This window comes from Anser brachyrhynchus (genome assembly GCF_964034855.1).
Source record: "Anser brachyrhynchus genome assembly, chromosome: 17".
Lineage (NCBI taxonomy): Eukaryota > Metazoa > Chordata > Aves > Anseriformes > Anatidae > Anser > Anser brachyrhynchus.
The window spans coordinates 14,015,909-14,031,411 of NC_137710.1; the positions used below are offsets into that span (position 1 = coordinate 14,015,909).

Consider the following 15,503-nt stretch of genomic DNA (forward strand, 5'->3'; position numbering starts at 1 on the left):
TGGGGGAAGACTCGGGGGGGGGGGAGGGAGGGGGCAAAGGGGCTGCAAAAATGGATGGGGTTAAAGGGAGGTGCAAGGGATGGGGAGGACAAGACTCGTCACAGCCCTGCAGCCTCGCTCAAGGCTCATGCTGGTGTGCAGCGAGCAGCATCTCATGGATAAATTCATTCTTAATTATCTGTACCACTTAATTAGCTGGGAAACCGGCGTTTCTTCGTTAACAGCAGTAGGGAAATCTGGGGGTGGGGCTGTCGCAAGCCCCAGCTCTGCCGTTTCCTGCCCTTTCCCTGAATTTCTCTGCAGGATCTGGCCCCTGGGGATGCGGTGCTGTGCGGCTGGGGCTGATTCACCTGCGGGGAGCTCCCGGCTCCCGGCTGCACGTGGGTGCGGGGGGAGACGAGCTCGGTCATCCCCATGCCCCCCAGCTCCTGAATCACCCCCAGGTTCTCTGGCCAAAATAATTAAAAAAGAAGGAGGAAATCAGGGAAGTGACCCACGAAGAAAAATGGGACTTTCCCAGCACCTGAGCTGCAGAAGATGGGAGCGGGGAGCTGGGCTGAGCTGTTATGTTTAATCCCATGCAATATATTTGTTATATAGGCTCCCCCATAGGTTCCCCTACAGGAAAACCTGCCCCCACCCCATCTGCAGGCACAGCCGGGGCAGATTTCTGACGGCATCCAGGAAATTCGGCTTTTCCAGTGGCTTCTGCGGCAGTGGGGCTGCGGCCGCCCCGACGCCCCCTCTGCGCCCCGAGCGAGGGGAGGTGACCCGGGCAGGGGGTCCCGGCGGACGCCCACCCACCCCGGGGATGATGCACTCGGAAAAAGCCCAAAAGAGGGAATGGGAACGTGCTCGGCGGCGGGCAGTGACACAATCCTATCGGCATCTCGGCCGGGGATGGTGGCCCCGCTCCCACGCGACGGCTGGGATTTTTGGGGGGGTGATGGGGAAGGGGGGGGGGGGTCGGGGGAATTGGCCCTAAAATGTGGCTGGGTGCTGGAGGGGGGGGGGTGCGGAGAGGTGGGGCACGGGGCTGAATGATCCCACGTGTAGGGCCAGGGCCCCAAATTGGGGCTTCTTGGGGCTGGGTTTGGCAGGCGAGGCTGCGGCAGGCGCTGCCCTGCTGAACAGTGCTCTCTGCTGTCCGCGGCTGTCACCGCCACGGGACACGGGGGCACGGGGGCACGGGGACACAGGCAGCGCTTCCCAACCCGCTCCTGCCCCATCCCCATCCGTAACCACCCCTCCATCCCCATCCCCATCCCACCCGAGCCATCGGGGTCCCAGCAGCCCCGACGTCCTCGTCCCACGCTGTCCCCAGTGGGGGACAGACGGGGATGCCAGCAGCAGATGCAGCCCCCTGGGGAGGGGGGGAGGGGGTCCGGCTGGTGCTGGGTGCTGGGTGCCGGGGGGGCTGAGTAAGTTGTGAGTAAGGCAGCACCCCTGTGCCGGGGAAGCCCGGGCTGAATAACGGCAGAGGACGAATTCCCCTTTGACTCATGGAGGGACCTTTCTGTGCTCGGATCCCTGTGCCCCACCAATGCCACCCCCCATGGGTGTCACCCCACGAGGGCCACCCCACCGGTGTCACCCCCATGGGTGGGCACCCTGCTGCTTGCCACCATCCCAGCCAGGCTGATGGTCCCCATGGATTTGGGGACAATGAGAAGCGCCCTTGGGGACAGTGACCGGGACTGGTCCCCGCCATGGGGTCACTCTTCCGAGCGCTGCCCATGGGGCCACCACCGCGTTTTGCAGGAGCCCCAACCTGTGAGAGCTCGGGGTGATGGGGATACTGGGGACACGGGTTCGGTGTCATGCCGCCACCCCACACCTCGCCCCCACCTGCAGGGGCGTCCCCAAGAGCTCCTTCGCAAGGAGGTTTTCCATCATTTCCCGAGTCCTGCAGCCCTGGGTTTGGGCAGAGGGCTGGGTGCCAGATCCTGCTCCCCCTGAGCACTGAGGGGCTGATGCTGCCATGAGCATCGCCCCCATCCCCGCCGGCGTCCCCAGGTCCCGGGGGGGGGGGGGGGGGGGGGGTCACCCACCTGCGCCCTCGAAGCCCATCCAAGCTGCCTCCTTCTCGGGCGGCTCGGCGGGTGGATGGCAGATGGCGGGAGGTGGCACCATGGGCCGGCCCAGGACTCTTCATGGTGACATTGTCCCCCCCGGAGGGTCCCCAGACGGCGGCGGTGGCCGTCCCGGTGGCGGTGCAGCCTGCAACTGAGTCAGTGCCGCCGGCACGGCCAGGCACGGGCACGGGCACACGGCAAGGAACGAGTGACTCCGCGGTGCCACATGACCGGGTCTTAGGATTTTTGACTCAGCGGGGCCAGTGCTTGGTAGCAGCGGGCCCCCGCCACATCCCCAGACACATGGCAGGGACGGGGCCGCTCGGCACGGCGACGCCAGGTGCGGTGCCAGGGCCAGGCAGTGCTGCGGCACACCGCGCCGTGCCGCGCGCCCTCCAGGCACTGCTGTGTGCCGTGCTGTGCCACACCGCGCCATGCCACCTGCCATCGTGTGCCACGTGCCACACCGCCACGTGCCTCATTCCCTACCATGCTGGTGCTATGCTGTCCCACGCCGTCTGCCATGCCGTGCTGTGCCGCATCCCACACTGTGCCTTGTGCCACGCCACAGCACGTCCCGAGTGCCACACCGTGCCGTGCCACAAGTCCCACCATGCTGTCATCCCAACTCATGCCACAGCATGTGCCACACCGTGCCGTGCCACTTCCCATGCTGCCACGTCCTGCTGCCATCACATGCCGTGCCACACCACGCTGTCATCCCATCCCAACCTATCCCATGCCATGTGCCACCCCATGCCGTCATCCCATGCCATGTGCCACCCCACGCTGTCATCCCATCCCATCCCATGCCATGTCCCACACTGTGCTGTCATCTCATGCTGTGCCATGTGTCATGGTGCCACGCTGCATCCCATGCTATGCCACACCTTGCTCTCATCCCATCCCACACCACATCCCATGCTGTGCCATGTGCCATGTCGTGCTGCCACCCCATGCCACATGCCACACACACCGCACTGTGCTCTCATCCCATCCCGTGCCACACACCACACCATGCCACATCCCACATCGTCCTCCATGCTGTGCAGTTTCCCTCCAGCCTTGCCTCCGAGGCCACTTTGTCCCCCCGGCCTCCTGTGGCCCCACTTTCCTTTCAGGTTATTGCTAATCAGTTTCTGAATTCGTTCAGTTTTCGCTGTGCCCCCAGCACGTCACCGCGCTCAGGAGAATTCCTGGCAGCACCAGACCCCGCAGCCCCGAAAAGCCCCAGAAGCACTCGCAGAATGAGTCGGTTCCTGTGCACAGCAAACCCCGCGGGCTTTTCTCAGGACTGGGAGAGGCACATGCACCCAGACACATGGACACCCGGACACCTGGACATCCAGACACACAGATGCCAGGTCAGAGGCAGCGGCCCACAGGCCGAGGTCAATGCTTTATTTCCGTCTGCTGTGATATAAAAATAAGGGGGCACCACCTGGCCAGGGTGGCCTGGTGCCCTTCTCCCAGTACAAAATAATATTTAGATTCATAAATAAAACATTGTTACATTTACAGTTTAACACAGTACAAAAAAATAACAAAAATAGATATATATATTTATATATTAAAAAATGTATCCTTAAATATTTCTCCCCAGATCAGGGACGTATTAAATTAAACCGATGGCTTTAATAAATAGGGGAGCTGCACCACTGTCACTATAAGTTACTGGGGGGCCGGTGCCCACCCGCACAGTGCGGGGCCACAGCCCCAGCCCATGCCCAGCACAGGCAGGGCTTGCCGAGGGGCTTGGGGACTCTGGGGACACCGAGGGCACAGGGGTGGGCACAGGGATGCTGAGGGCGTGGGGACACAATGCAGGGACATGAGGCACAGGGATAGGCGCACGGACACCAGGCGTGCAGGGATGAGCACAGGGACACTGCGCTCGCGAGGACACTGAGGGTGTAAGGCCACCAAGCTTGCAGGGACACTGAGTGCACGGGGACACCAGGCTCATGGAGCCTCCAGGCTCATGGGGACACCAAGCTCACGGGGACGCCAGGCTGATGGGCACACCAGGCACAAGAAAAGCCTCCCCCAGATGCTCTCCGGGTTCAGCGAACCCCTCGAGAGGCAGGCAGGGGGTGACGCGCAGGTGACATGCCGGTGGCACAAGTGGCCACTGTCGGTCTGGGGCTGCACCCTGCCTGCGCCGGGCGTGCGGGTGCCGTGCGAGCGGCCCCTTAGTCAGGACATGTCACCAGACCCATTGAATCACTGGAAAATCAGGCAGGGCTGGCAACGGGGGACGTCACCAACCCAGAGTGACCCCGCTGGCCGGTGCCGGCCTCCACATGCGGTGGCACCTGGGGGACGTCTGTGCCAGTGCCAGCCACGCACCAGGCTCTCCGCATCCAACCACAAGCCCCAGGGTGCTGGGGACAGCTCGGGTGACAGCAGCGGGGGTGGCAGGGGCTCCCTAGGACCTTGCTGGCCGCCGGCTTCGCCGCCGGCCTCGCCGCTGCTGCCTCTGCTCCTCCCGGCGCGCCCGCAGCCCTCGCTCCTCCAGCTGGGCGCTGAGCTGCTCCGTGAAGCGTGCGTAGCTCCAGAGGATCCGGCACCCCTCCACCTTCTGCTGGAAGACTCTGGTGGCCGCCGGCAGCCGGGGCAGGGTGGGGACGGTGGGGACGATGCCATGGGCGTGGAGGACGCCCTCCAGGTTGCTGAGGAGGCCCCGCACCTTCAGGCGGGTGCTGTCGAGGCGGCGCAGGATGGGGGCCCCGGGGGGGTTGAGGTCGCGCTGGTGCTGGGTGATTCCCTGCAGCGCCCGGTCCATGTGGGCCATGGCCCCGTGCAGTGCCCGCAGCCCCCCGGTCCCCATCACCACCGTCCCCCGCAGCCACTCCAGCGAGGCGTTGGTGCGGCACAGCCAGCTGAAGGCCAGGCGCTGGTCCTGCTCCTGCCCATGGGAAAGGCAAGGGAGTCGGCGGGGGCTCGGTGGCGGTGGCGAGCCCACCCCCCCCGCCGACACACTAAGGGGGGCTTTCGCCCCCTTTTCCTGCCGTCGCCAGCCCTGGCGAGGTGGCACTCACGTAGAAGAGGAAGAGCTCCCGCGCGTCCTCGGCCATGTGCCGCACCAGTGCGTGGATCTGCTGCAGGGTCGGGGGCTGCGTGCTCCGCGCTGGCACGGCCCAGAGGAGGAAGAGTCCCTTGGCCACGGCTGGGGAGGAAGAGGAGGGAGATGATGGAGATGGGGCGCCTCTCGCTGAGGAGCAATGGGACATGGCGACATGCGGGGTGGGGGTGGGGAGCAGGGAGAGGTGGGAGCATCCATGACAGGAACATCTGTCCCGTGTGCCCATCACCCTGGCACCAGGCCTGGAGCAGAGGACTGCACGTCTCGGGTATGGTGACAAGGTGCCCGGTCCTGCCACAGGGACAGGGCAGCCACCGTGCCGGGAGCCAGCTGCTGGGAGCTGCCAGGGCCTTCGGCATGAGGAGGCGGAGGAGGACAATGAGGAGGAGGAGGACAAGGATGAGGAGGACAAGGATGAAGAGGACAAAGAGAAAGAGGAGGAGGAAAAGGAGTGTTAGGAAGAGTATTAGGAGGAGGAAGAGGAGGAAGAGGAGGAGGAAGAGGAGGAAGAGGAGGAAGAGGAGGAAGAAAGTGTCCTCGAGGCATTAAGGAGTGCAGACAGCTCCTTCTGGCCCCGGCAGTTGCCCAGGCAGCTCCCTGTCAGTGCAGGCCAATGCGGGGCCACTGCAGACTGGGGACAGTGGTGGCACCCCTGGGCCTGTCCCCTCAGTCCCAGTGGGTGCTGCTCCGGCCCTGCTGTCACCGCGGCCACGTGAGTTCAGCACCGGAGCAGCACCCAGTGCCTAGCCCTCCCCAGCGGGGGTTTGGGGGCTCAGGGGACACGCCAGCCAACCGGGGTGACCCTGTCCCTCTGCCACCTGCCCCTTCTCCCCGCATCAACCCCAAACCACATCCCCCCGCCTGCCCCCTCCCGGCACCCCTTCTTCCGCAAAGGTGCCCGCGGAGCCCCGGGTGGGTTCCAGGGGCTGGGGGAGTGGCCCCCATCGGCGTGCCCACGGGCGGGGGGAAGCATCAGGGCCCTCCCGGAGCGGTGTGCGAGCGAGAGGGCAGTTGCGGGACGCAGCCTACCTGCCAGCACGCCCAGGGGCCGCGCGTGGCGCCGCATGTCCGGGTGCCGGGGAGCGGTGCTGCAGGGCGCGCGAGCGACTTCCTTACTGGTCGGCGAGGGGGAAGCTCGCCTTTTAACGTGCCCCGATTAGCCACCACCTCCGAAGGAGGCACCCGGGCCCAACGTAAAGAAATGGAGAAGTGAAGTGATGACTTGGGGGCCAATGAGCGGGGTGAGCCGGGCCGGGGAGGGGGGGAGGAAATGAGGCCGGTCGGACGATGGTTTTGTTCTTCGATTAAGTTCCTCGAGGGAGTCCTCGCGGGTCCAGCCCCTGCACAGGGCGAGCCGGATGCCCGGGGCACAGCATGGGGCTTCTTAGGAAAGCGCCACATTGAGTCACTGTCGTCTCTCTGCGCTCAGCTGGCGTTCGTTAAACTGAAAAACAGCCTCCGAAACCGAAATGCGGACGACGGAGGCCGTTGGCAGCATCAGTGTCAGCTCTGGGGCCGGGGTAGGCGATGCTCGCCCCACATCTGAGCCCCACGATGCTGCAGCAGGAGGGGGGAAGGGTGGCACCACAGCCCCGCACCCATGGGTGCTGCTGGAGGCTGGCACCTCGCCACCCCCGGCTCGCACCTCTGGTGGAGGTGTGAACGGCTCCGACCGCAGGCCGGCGCTGGGGTGTCACCAAACTGTGCCATGCCCAGAGCATGGGCTGTGGCGGGGCCATAGCTGAAAATACGCCCTGGGATGGATGGGGATGCTCCAGGAGATGCCGTCTGTGTGTCTGTCTGTCTATCTGCTCTCCCCAGGGCGTGAGTCTCCCGTGCCTTGGCCCAGGGTGGGCGATGGGGAGCGGGGAGGACCCCAGGACACCCCCAGCACCCAAAGCCAGGGTGTGCAGGGATGCTAATGATGGGGACAAGGGGACACCAGCACCCATGGGTGCCCCTGTGTAAGGAACCAGTGCTGGCGGGGGAATGAGACAAGGGTGAGGCAGGCGGGACAGATCCGTTTCCCTTGCTAAACCGCCTGCAGCAGCCGGCGCTGAGCCTCCGGCGGGGAAGGAAATGCAATCGGCGGGGTCAGCGGCAGCGCCGGGGCTGCGGGCACTGCCCAAAGGCCAAGGTCAGCAGGAGGAAGCCCGGCACGGGTACAGCCCCAGCACTGCTGGAAGCGCCCGGTGCCAAGCCCCCAGCACCCTGAGCTGCTCTCGCCTTGCAGTAGGGTGTGGGAGGATGCCAGCAACGACCCCATAAAAATTAATGTATTTTTATTAGGTTTTATTTTCATTGTAATCCATCAGCTTTTGTGAAGACTTGTAAATTCCCAGTGAATCTGCCCAGCTGGGGTGGTGCCACATGGTGCCATGCACCAGACCTGGAGATCTTCTTCTTATGGGGCTCCAAACTTTGGGAAAAAAACAGACAAGGACATGACCCCCCCCCCCCCCCAAATTCAGTGCTCCATCAGCTTCGTGCCACCCTCTGCCATACCGACCCAAACCATGCAGAATGCACACTTTGCAACCCAAAATCAGGGTGAATTGTTCCCCTTCTCATGGGTTTCAGCCCCAGAACGGGAGCTTTGGGGCACCACGAAGCCGTGCAGGGCCGCAGTGCCCTGCTCTGTAAGCACAGGAAGCTGCCCGAGGCAGAATTTGCTGTTTCAGATGGGGTGGCTTGGGCAAGGGGAGGCCACACCAGAAATAACATCTCCTTGCGAGCGGAAGAGCGCAGCAGTGACTCACTTCCAGAAGACGAAATGTTTTCTTTTCCCCAAATTCCCCCCCACCCCAGCTGCCCCCAACCTGCAGAACTCCCTGCTGCAGGACACAGGGTGGTGCTGCTGACTCTTCCTCCTCCTCCTCCTTCTCTTCCTCCTCCTCGGGGTGTCCCCCTGCCTGGGGACACCCGTGGGTGCTGCTGGCCAGGCTGGGCCGTGCTCATGCGAGCTGGGGGCTGTGCGTAGGGCAGCTCTGGAGGGACAGAGGAGCCAGAATGCCCCTCTCTCCAGGAGAAACGCCTGCAGGACTGAGGCAGTTTGTCCATCCATCCATCTAGTCAGATGGCCAGTCACCCATCGGCCTGTCCACCCATCTGTCCAGTTGTCCACACAGCTATCTGTCCATCAACCTGTTCATTCCTCCAGATTCATCTACCCACCTGCACATCCCTCCACCTGTCCACCTATCCATGCATTCATCTGTCCTTCCACATGTACATCCTCCTGTCCACCCACCCGTCCACTTTTACATCCCTCCATCTGTCCACCCATCCACCTATCTGTCCTTCCCTGCACACATTCATCCATCCACATACATATTGCTGTCCATTGATCTACCCATCCATCTGTCCATCCGTCCATCCATCCATCCATCCATTTGTCCATCCAACTACAGATACATCCCCCCATCCATCCATCTACCTCTCCATCCGTCCGTCTATCCATCCGTCCGTCCGTCCATCCATCCATCCATCCATCTATCTGTCCATCTGTCCATCTGTCCATCCATCCATCCATCTATCTGTCCATCTGTCCATCCGTCCATCCATCCATCCATCTATCCATGACCCATGGTCCCGCAGGGTGCACGCTGCCAGCACAGGACCCACCAGGCGAAGCGCGTCCCGCTTGGGACACCCCGGTACCTCCGCCCTGCCCCTTTCCAAACCCAGGGCTTCGCACAGGGTCCCCGCAGACCACGGCAGAGGGACAGCGCGGTCACCAGCACCGACGGCTGGCAGCCCTTGGGGATATTGTGCAGGGATGTGCAATACCCAACGGGGCCGAAAATAGCGCGTGTGACCACACTGGCTGACAGTAATTTCTTCATCTCTGGGGCGCACGTCACTGATGTCTCATGACTCTGGAAAAGAGAGCGAGACAGGAAAGAAAGCACCCGAGGATCTGCAGGAAGCCGAGGGCTTGCCAACGCACATGGGGACGCAGGGGGGATGTGCGGGGAGCCCGGGTCTGCTCCCGTGCACACCAGTGCCCGCGAGGAACCCCGCTGCTATTCACGGCGGCGATGCCAGGGCTGGTGGCGACTGTCTGGTGCGACTTCCTGCCCAAAACACGTCACGGGACTGCCCCGACCTCGTCCCCGTCCCCGTCCCCTTCGATGTGGGCCCGGGGTCCCACCAAGGCGGGTGGCGTGAGAGCAGGCTGAGGCCACCGCCCACCTGCCCCGTCCCGTCCCGTCCTGTCCCCGAGCCTGGAAGGCTTTGAGGGGACGGGCGCAGACATGGTTTTGCTCCCCTGTGCCTTTTCGCTTGCTCAGGCTCCCCACTGGAAGAAGCCCCCAGGACGTTTCCGCCGCGCTCGCGCTCCTGCCGAGCCCCGCGCGTTGACCAGGCGCAGCCCCAGGGCATGCGGGGGGCACCCGGAGGCCACACAGCCCCCAGGCGAGAGCCACCTCGTTACAGCCATGGCCACTAACGAGGCTGCAGAAACGCCCCAGCCCTGACCCCATCTCCCAGACCCTTTTTCCCTGCCTACAACGCCAAGCTGCAGGCCAGCCCCGGGCACAGGTCACCCTATGGTGGGGACAGGAGGAGTGCCACCAGCAGTGGGGACAGGTTCTGGGCCAGCCCCAGCTGTGGCCATGGTGTACTCTGAAAAACAAACAAACTAACAAAAACACCCCAAACCAACAAAAAATAGGACTTTTATTGACATTTAAAAGTGTGTAAAAATACAGCTTGGAAGGAGCTGGGGTGTCACCGTCCCGACCCCCCAATACACGATGGCCTGGCAGGGGTCGGAGCCACCCCGGAGGAGACACAGGGCTGAAATGCTGCCCTGGCCACCTCCCGCAGCCCCTGCTCTCAGCACTGGAGGGTTTGGGGAGATCCCCTGAGCGGGACGGGTCCAGAACCCCCCAGAAAAGGTGCAGAGCATCACAGCCACCACCCCGCACAGACACCCAGGGTCCCGCGTCCTGCCAGCCCCACGCTGTCACCTCCAGCAGGGCTGTGGCACATCACCGCTCTGGGGCACGCATCCCCCCCACACCTCCTCTCCTCACCACCACTCAAATTCCCCAAATCTGCCACTCCCCCCACCCTAAGAAAGCCAGGAAGGGACCTGAGGCAGAGGAGGGCACGGCGCTGCCCTTCGGCCTCTCCCGCGGGGATTCACAGCGGCGTGGACGTAATACTGTCACAGCAGTGCCACCGCGTCCCCCCCGCGTCCCCGGCGTGCAGGGAGCGACGCTGCGCCCCCCAGGCTCTGCCCAGCACCGGGGGGGAAGGCTTAGAAATGAAAAACAGCGACAGGGCTGGGGACAGCCCTGGGCAGGAGGAGCCTGTGGGGACACCGCGCGGGTCCCCATGGGCCACTGGACGGCATGGGGACAGCCGGCACAGGGACAGCTGGCCGCTATCTGCCGCTCTCCTGGCGCTTCTGCAGCAGCTGGATGACCTCGATGATGCCCTCCTCAGGGACCTGCGGGGACAAATGTCCCGTTAGCCCCGCTGGGGACACCGGGACCCTCCTGCCCGCGGTGCCACATGCCCCGTGCCGGGGAGGGCTCACCAAGGCATGGTCGAAGTTGAAGGTGCTGATGTAGTACGCCGAAATGTCGACGGCAGCCAGCGGCTCGGCGATCTGCGCCACGATGCCGCACTCATCTGGGGGAGGCAAGGTGTCCCGCGGTGACCCTGGTGTCACCGCGATGGGGAGCCACCAGGTGGCAGGGGACACCAAAGGAAAGCACTAGGAGGGGACACGGGTGTGGCAGCAGGGGGGGCTCCCATGCTGGGTGGGGACGGGATGGGTGCTGAGCTGCAGGGGAGGGGGCCCAAATCCCTGCACCCCCACAGGGCAGGGGACGCGCACGGCGCCCACACTCACCGAAGCCCAGGGGCTGCCCGCCGATCCTCACCATCCGCCACAGCTCCCCGCTGGAGCTGGTCAGCAGCAGGTCACTGGGGAACCTGCAAAAGGGGGAGCCCTGAGTGCAGGAACACCCCCAACCCACCCAGCCGCCCCCAAAAGTGTGGGCACTGGGGGCCAGCACCAGCACCTACCGCTTCTGGGTCTCCGCATCCATCACGATGGAGATGTAGCCCTCGATGAGCGAGAAGGCAAAGAAGGTGATGGAGTCGAGGTCCTGGCCACCAGCACTGGGCTCCTTGGGGGGGCTGAGGGAAGAGCGGGATGAGCCGGGCACGGGTTTGAGTCCCACCGTCAGCGGGACACAAAAAGAGTGGGTTTGGGGGAATCTGCAGAGCACCGTGGTGACTCTGGAGGGGACGGTCCCACAAGGAAAGGCTGTTCCCAAAATGTTCCCGTGCACGGCTCTGGCACATCTCAGCCACCTCTGAACCGACCCCCTTTGCTTTGCTGAAATATGTGGCTTGTCCCCCAGCATAGTGGCACCGGGACTTGGGGGCTCCAGTTCCCAGGAGTGGCAGCAGGACATGCAGCACCCACGGGTGGCATGCTCGAGGCAGCAAAAAACACTTTGCAAAATGCACCCAGAGCTTGAAAAGCCACAGGGAGCGAGGTGTAGGGGGGTGACACCCAGCTGAGGGACCACCACCGATGTCCCCACCCTTGTCACCCACCTGTGGGAGTAGAAGAGGACGTCGATGAGCATGGTGGCGATGGCGGGCAGCGTGTCGGGTGCCACGGTCAGGATGCAGAAGCGGTTCTGGGGGCTCTGCACGGGGTGCAGCGTGGGGCTGGTGGCTGCGGGGCACAGCCACCCGTCACCGCCACACTCGGGGACAGCACCGCAGTGCCACCCCGTGGCCACCGCAGCCCCACGTCCCGCTGGGTGGTGGCCCCGGGGGTCCCCAACACGCGGGGGGACCTCCGGCAGCTGGAGCATCCCTGCGGGCACCAGGTGACCCCGGGGACGAGGTCACCCTTGGAGAAGTCCCCGTGCCACTCACCCGCCTTGGGCTTAAGGAAGCCGTTGCTGGCATCGTCGCAGGTGACGGGGATGGACTCGCCATTCTCTTCCTTGTAGATGTCGAACTCCCCAGCCAGCGTGTGGATGACCACAGGCAGGTCCCTCTCCCGCACCTGGCAGTGTCGCAGCGTCACCGACACCGGAGCAAGCCCCGCAGCCAGCTGGGGACAGCCGGGTCCCCGCCAGCAACCATGGAGCTGCCAGGGCCACGCGGCACCATCCCTGTTCCCACCCCGGGCTCACCAGGACGAAGTCGGTCTGGTAGGTGGAGAGCATCAGCACCGAGACGTGGTGCTCGGCCAGCGGCGCGATGACCGACCGGGCAATCTTGGTGACGCCGGTGGCCTGGCAGCCGGAGGGCGCCCGGCCGTTGGAGACGACGCTGAGCACCAGCCACGTCGAGTCCGCCACCTGCATGAACTCGGAGGGCGGCAGCTCTGCGAGGGAAAGGGGAAACTGAGGCACGGCGCTGGGGCAGGGCTGTCGCAGCAGCGGGGCCGCATTGGTGTTCCCAACCCTGCTGGTGGTGCTGTCGCTGTGACACGACCTGCACCAGGAGCAGTGAGTGGGGACAGCGGGTCCCCTGTCCCCAGCCCATCCTCGTGCAGGCTGGCAGCCACCAGGGAGGGAGCGTGGGCACAGGAGGCGGCAGGCACCCAGCGGGACAGGCTCAGGGACACAGGAGGGGACTTGGCGGGGGCTGCCATGGGGCCACACTCAGCCTGGGGACAGCAATGACATCTCGCCCAGGGCACCGCAGGGGCTGTCTCCGCTCAACGGGGCGCGACGCAGCCACCTGCAGCGTGGGTCCCTGCTGCAAGGGCACCGTGGGGTCCCGTGGCACTGGGTGCTGGACCATGGGGAAACTGAGTCACGGCGCAACTGCAAAACAAGCGATGCCCTGACACTGTCACCGGGAAGCCTGCAGGGTCCTCGGGATGCCACGCAGTGAGGGCAGGATCAGCCGCACTCACAGAGCTGGAATTGCTATATTTTTGGGGACTTGCAGGGACAAACGCTCCAAGCCTGGGACGCGTTCCTCCTGCACCAGCTGGGCTGTGCACAAAGGGGTGCAGCACCCCAAAGCCAGGCCCCTGGGGCTGCCCACATCTCCCCCTGGATCCTCCAACCCCCAGGAGCCGCCAGCCCAGCAGGGAGCTTGAGCCGTGCCAGGATGCTCAGCAGGGACGGGTCAGGGGCACCGGAGGAGACGCAGAACGGCCACCCTGCCATGCCACCACCCCGTGCCACCCCAGCCGCGTGGCCACCCGGCTCCAATGAGCCGTGTCCCTGGGGCCGAGCCCACGCTGGCCGGGGGCCAGGGTTGCCTCCCCAGAAACGCTGCTTTTGTTGGCAGGGAGCGAGCGTGCCGGCCGGTTCCTTCCTGCCCCACACCCGCTCCCCAGGAAGGGCCGGATCGGGGCCGTGCTCTTCCTCCGGCACCCGTGCTCCTCCCGCAGCTGCCCCAGGCCAGGACACCTCCCGATCCCGGCACCCCAATTCCCTGGGAGGTGCAGGGTCAGGGGGGAGCCTGACGCCCCCAAACCTCATCGTCCCCTTGCCCAGGCGAGGCAGGGAGGCCCGTGGCACTGAGCTGAGGCTGCAGGACTCATCGCAGCAGTGAGGGAGGCGTGAGCCATGGGGCGAGGCCGGATCCGGAGGTCCGAAGCCCAGGGCCTTGGCGGGTGTTGGCAGCCTCCTGTTCCTGCGCAGGAAGCACCAGAACAGCCCCTGCTCGTTCCCAGGGCCAGGGCCAGGGACCGCACTGCCGCGTCCCCGCTTAATCGCTTTTCAACACCAGCAGGAACCGGGGGCCACGGGGGAGGCTGCGACTGCACGGGGGTCCCCAAACACCACTGTCCCGATGCCTTGGCTGGCCCCAGGGCTTAATCCAGCCCCCAGCCCAGAAATTAAAACAAGGCTGGGGGGGTTCCCCCCCGTGCCCCCACAGGGCGCTGGCAGCCCCCCAGCCCGGCGCCGAGCAGCGGGGCGGCCGACTCGCTGCACCATTGTTCGCCGCTTCCCGCCTGCCCCACGGGATCGAGGAGCGTTTGTCCGCAGGCACCGAAAAAAAAATAAAATACAATACATGGGGGGAACGGCCCCAGCTCTTCAGGAGAGAGCCTGGCTCCCAGCAAAAGGGCTGGGGGGAGCTGGGCTGGATCCAGCCAGAGATCGCCCCGTGCTGCCGGACCGCTGACCCTTGTTCCTTGGGGCACATCCAGGGAGATAAGGCCCAGCCGGGGAGGTCTGGGTGCGGGAGGCTTGGGACAGGATCTGTCCTACCAGCACGGCCTGTCAGGGCAGGTCTGGTGGTGAGGCTGCAGAATGGCACACACAGGCTCTCGGGATGGGGACATCGTGCTGTGACACCTCCCAGGGAGGGGACCAGCCCAGAAGGGCTCGAAGACTCCAGGACGCCCCGACGCCGGGATGCTGGTGCCGGGCAGCATCCCCAGTACCCCCAGAAGCACCCCTGGTCCCCCAAGGCCGGGCTCAGCCACATGGGTGGGGAATTGGCCCTGTTCCACCATGGTGGTGGCCAGTCCCAGCCCTCACCAGGCAGGGGGACAGCAGTGGAGCAGCCATGGAAGGACATTGGCAGCTCTGCCAGCAGCACCCCGTGCAGGCAGGGAGCCCCGGGTGCTGCCCGCAGCCCTTCCCTTGTGTCCCGGGAGGTTTGTGCCCCATGCTCGGGCTTGGCAGGCGCAGGGCTCCTCACAGGAGCCTTTCCCCACCCATACCCCAGCCTCATCCAAGCATGTGGAGGCACGGCCGCGTCTCCGAGGCAGTTGGTAGTGCCAAGGCAGGCAAGCTGAGAGAGTCTCAGTGGGGCAAGCCAGGGCATCCCTGACACAAGCCGCGGCTCGCTGCCCGTGGTGAGCTCCGAGAATCGCTGTGCTGTGCCGGGCTGGGCTGAGAACGGCCACAACTCATTGCTGCAGTGCCAGGTACCTTTGAAGCCCTCCTCGTCCAGCATGATGGTGTAGTCCTCAGGGGTCTCCGTCAGGCTGAAGAACTTGCACCTATGGGGCACAAACTGCCGCTGCCCGACCCGCGCGTGGCTCCGGGGAAGGGGGGAGCGGGGCGCGCCCTCCCTCCCCACCGCACGGCACCGCCGAGAGCACGGGAGGACGGGGAGGATGAAGAGGAGGGTGAGGAAGGGGGGAGGCCGGTACCTGCAGCGCTGGGGCAGGAAGAGCAGCTTGAGCAGCGGGTGGGTGTAGAGCCAGAGCCCGCGGCGCGCCAGGCTCAGCACCCGCACCCGGTGCTCCAGGATGTGCAGGTCCATGGCGGCCGGGGCCGGGGCCGGGGCCGGGGCCGGGGCCGGGGCCGGGGCCGGGGCCGCTCCAAGCGCGCCCCGCGGCCGCTCGGAGCAGCGGGAGGGGTCCCGCGGCCGCCCCGCCCCGG

At 65.0% G+C, this 15,503-nt stretch overlaps 2 protein-coding genes across 4 annotated transcripts; both read right to left on the reverse strand.

The window, feature by feature from the left end:
- Positions 1 to 3,449: 3,449 nt before the first annotated feature.
- Positions 3,450 to 6,361, reverse strand: LOC308179471 (cardiotrophin-2-like). 2 transcript variants are annotated; one of them, XM_080559678.1, is made up of 3 exons: positions 6,190 to 6,361; positions 5,117 to 5,244; positions 3,450 to 4,983 (listed from the first exon to the last, which is right to left on the reverse strand). In XM_080559678.1, the coding sequence occupies exons 1-3, from the start codon at positions 6,224 to 6,226 to the stop codon at positions 4,504 to 4,506; spliced, it is 645 nt and encodes a 214-aa protein (XP_080415804.1). In that variant the 5' UTR covers positions 6,227 to 6,361; the 3' UTR covers positions 3,450 to 4,503. The 2 variants fall into 2 exon arrangements, with proteins under 2 accessions (XP_080415804.1, XP_080415805.1); XM_080559679.1 differs by lacking the exon at positions 6,190 to 6,361 and having other exon boundaries at positions 5,117 to 5,606.
- Positions 6,362 to 9,819: 3,458 nt separating this feature from the next.
- On the reverse strand, positions 9,820 to 15,503 carry CASTOR1 (cytosolic arginine sensor for mTORC1 subunit 1). 2 transcript variants are annotated; one of them, XM_080559677.1, is made up of 9 exons: positions 15,272 to 15,503; positions 15,048 to 15,118; positions 12,336 to 12,529; positions 12,073 to 12,205; positions 11,743 to 11,866; positions 11,203 to 11,316; positions 11,027 to 11,109; positions 10,709 to 10,803; positions 9,820 to 10,618 (listed from the first exon to the last, which is right to left on the reverse strand). In XM_080559677.1, the coding sequence occupies exons 1-9, from the start codon at positions 15,382 to 15,384 to the stop codon at positions 10,553 to 10,555; spliced, it is 993 nt and encodes a 330-aa protein (XP_080415803.1). In that variant the 5' UTR covers positions 15,385 to 15,503; the 3' UTR covers positions 9,820 to 10,552. The 2 variants fall into 2 exon arrangements, with proteins under 2 accessions (XP_080415803.1, XP_080415802.1); XM_080559676.1 differs by having other exon boundaries at positions 10,421 to 10,803; positions 15,272 to 15,501.

Bases quoted from the DNA above. Each gene is read 5' to 3' on its own strand.
- LOC308179471 (XM_080559679.1), bottom strand. From the start codon at position 5,386: ATGGGCACACGGGACAGATGTTCCTGTCATGGATGCTCCCACCTCTCC. The intron at 4,984-5,116 runs GTGAGTGCCACC...TCCCATGGGCAG, and splicing joins GGGAGCTCTTCCTCTTCTAC to GAGCAGGACCAGCGCCTGGC.
- CASTOR1 (XM_080559676.1), bottom strand. From the start codon at position 15,384: ATGGACCTGCACATCCTGGAGCACCGGGTGCGGGTGCTGAGCCTGGCG. The intron at 11,110-11,202 runs GTAGGTGCTGGT...CCCCTTTTGCAG, and splicing joins GATGCGGAGACCCAGAAGCG to GTTCCCCAGTGACCTGCTGC. The intron at 10,804-11,026 runs GTGAGTGTGGGC...TGCCTCCCCCAG, and splicing joins CGGGCAGCCCCTGGGCTTCG to ATGAGTGCGGCATCGTGGCG.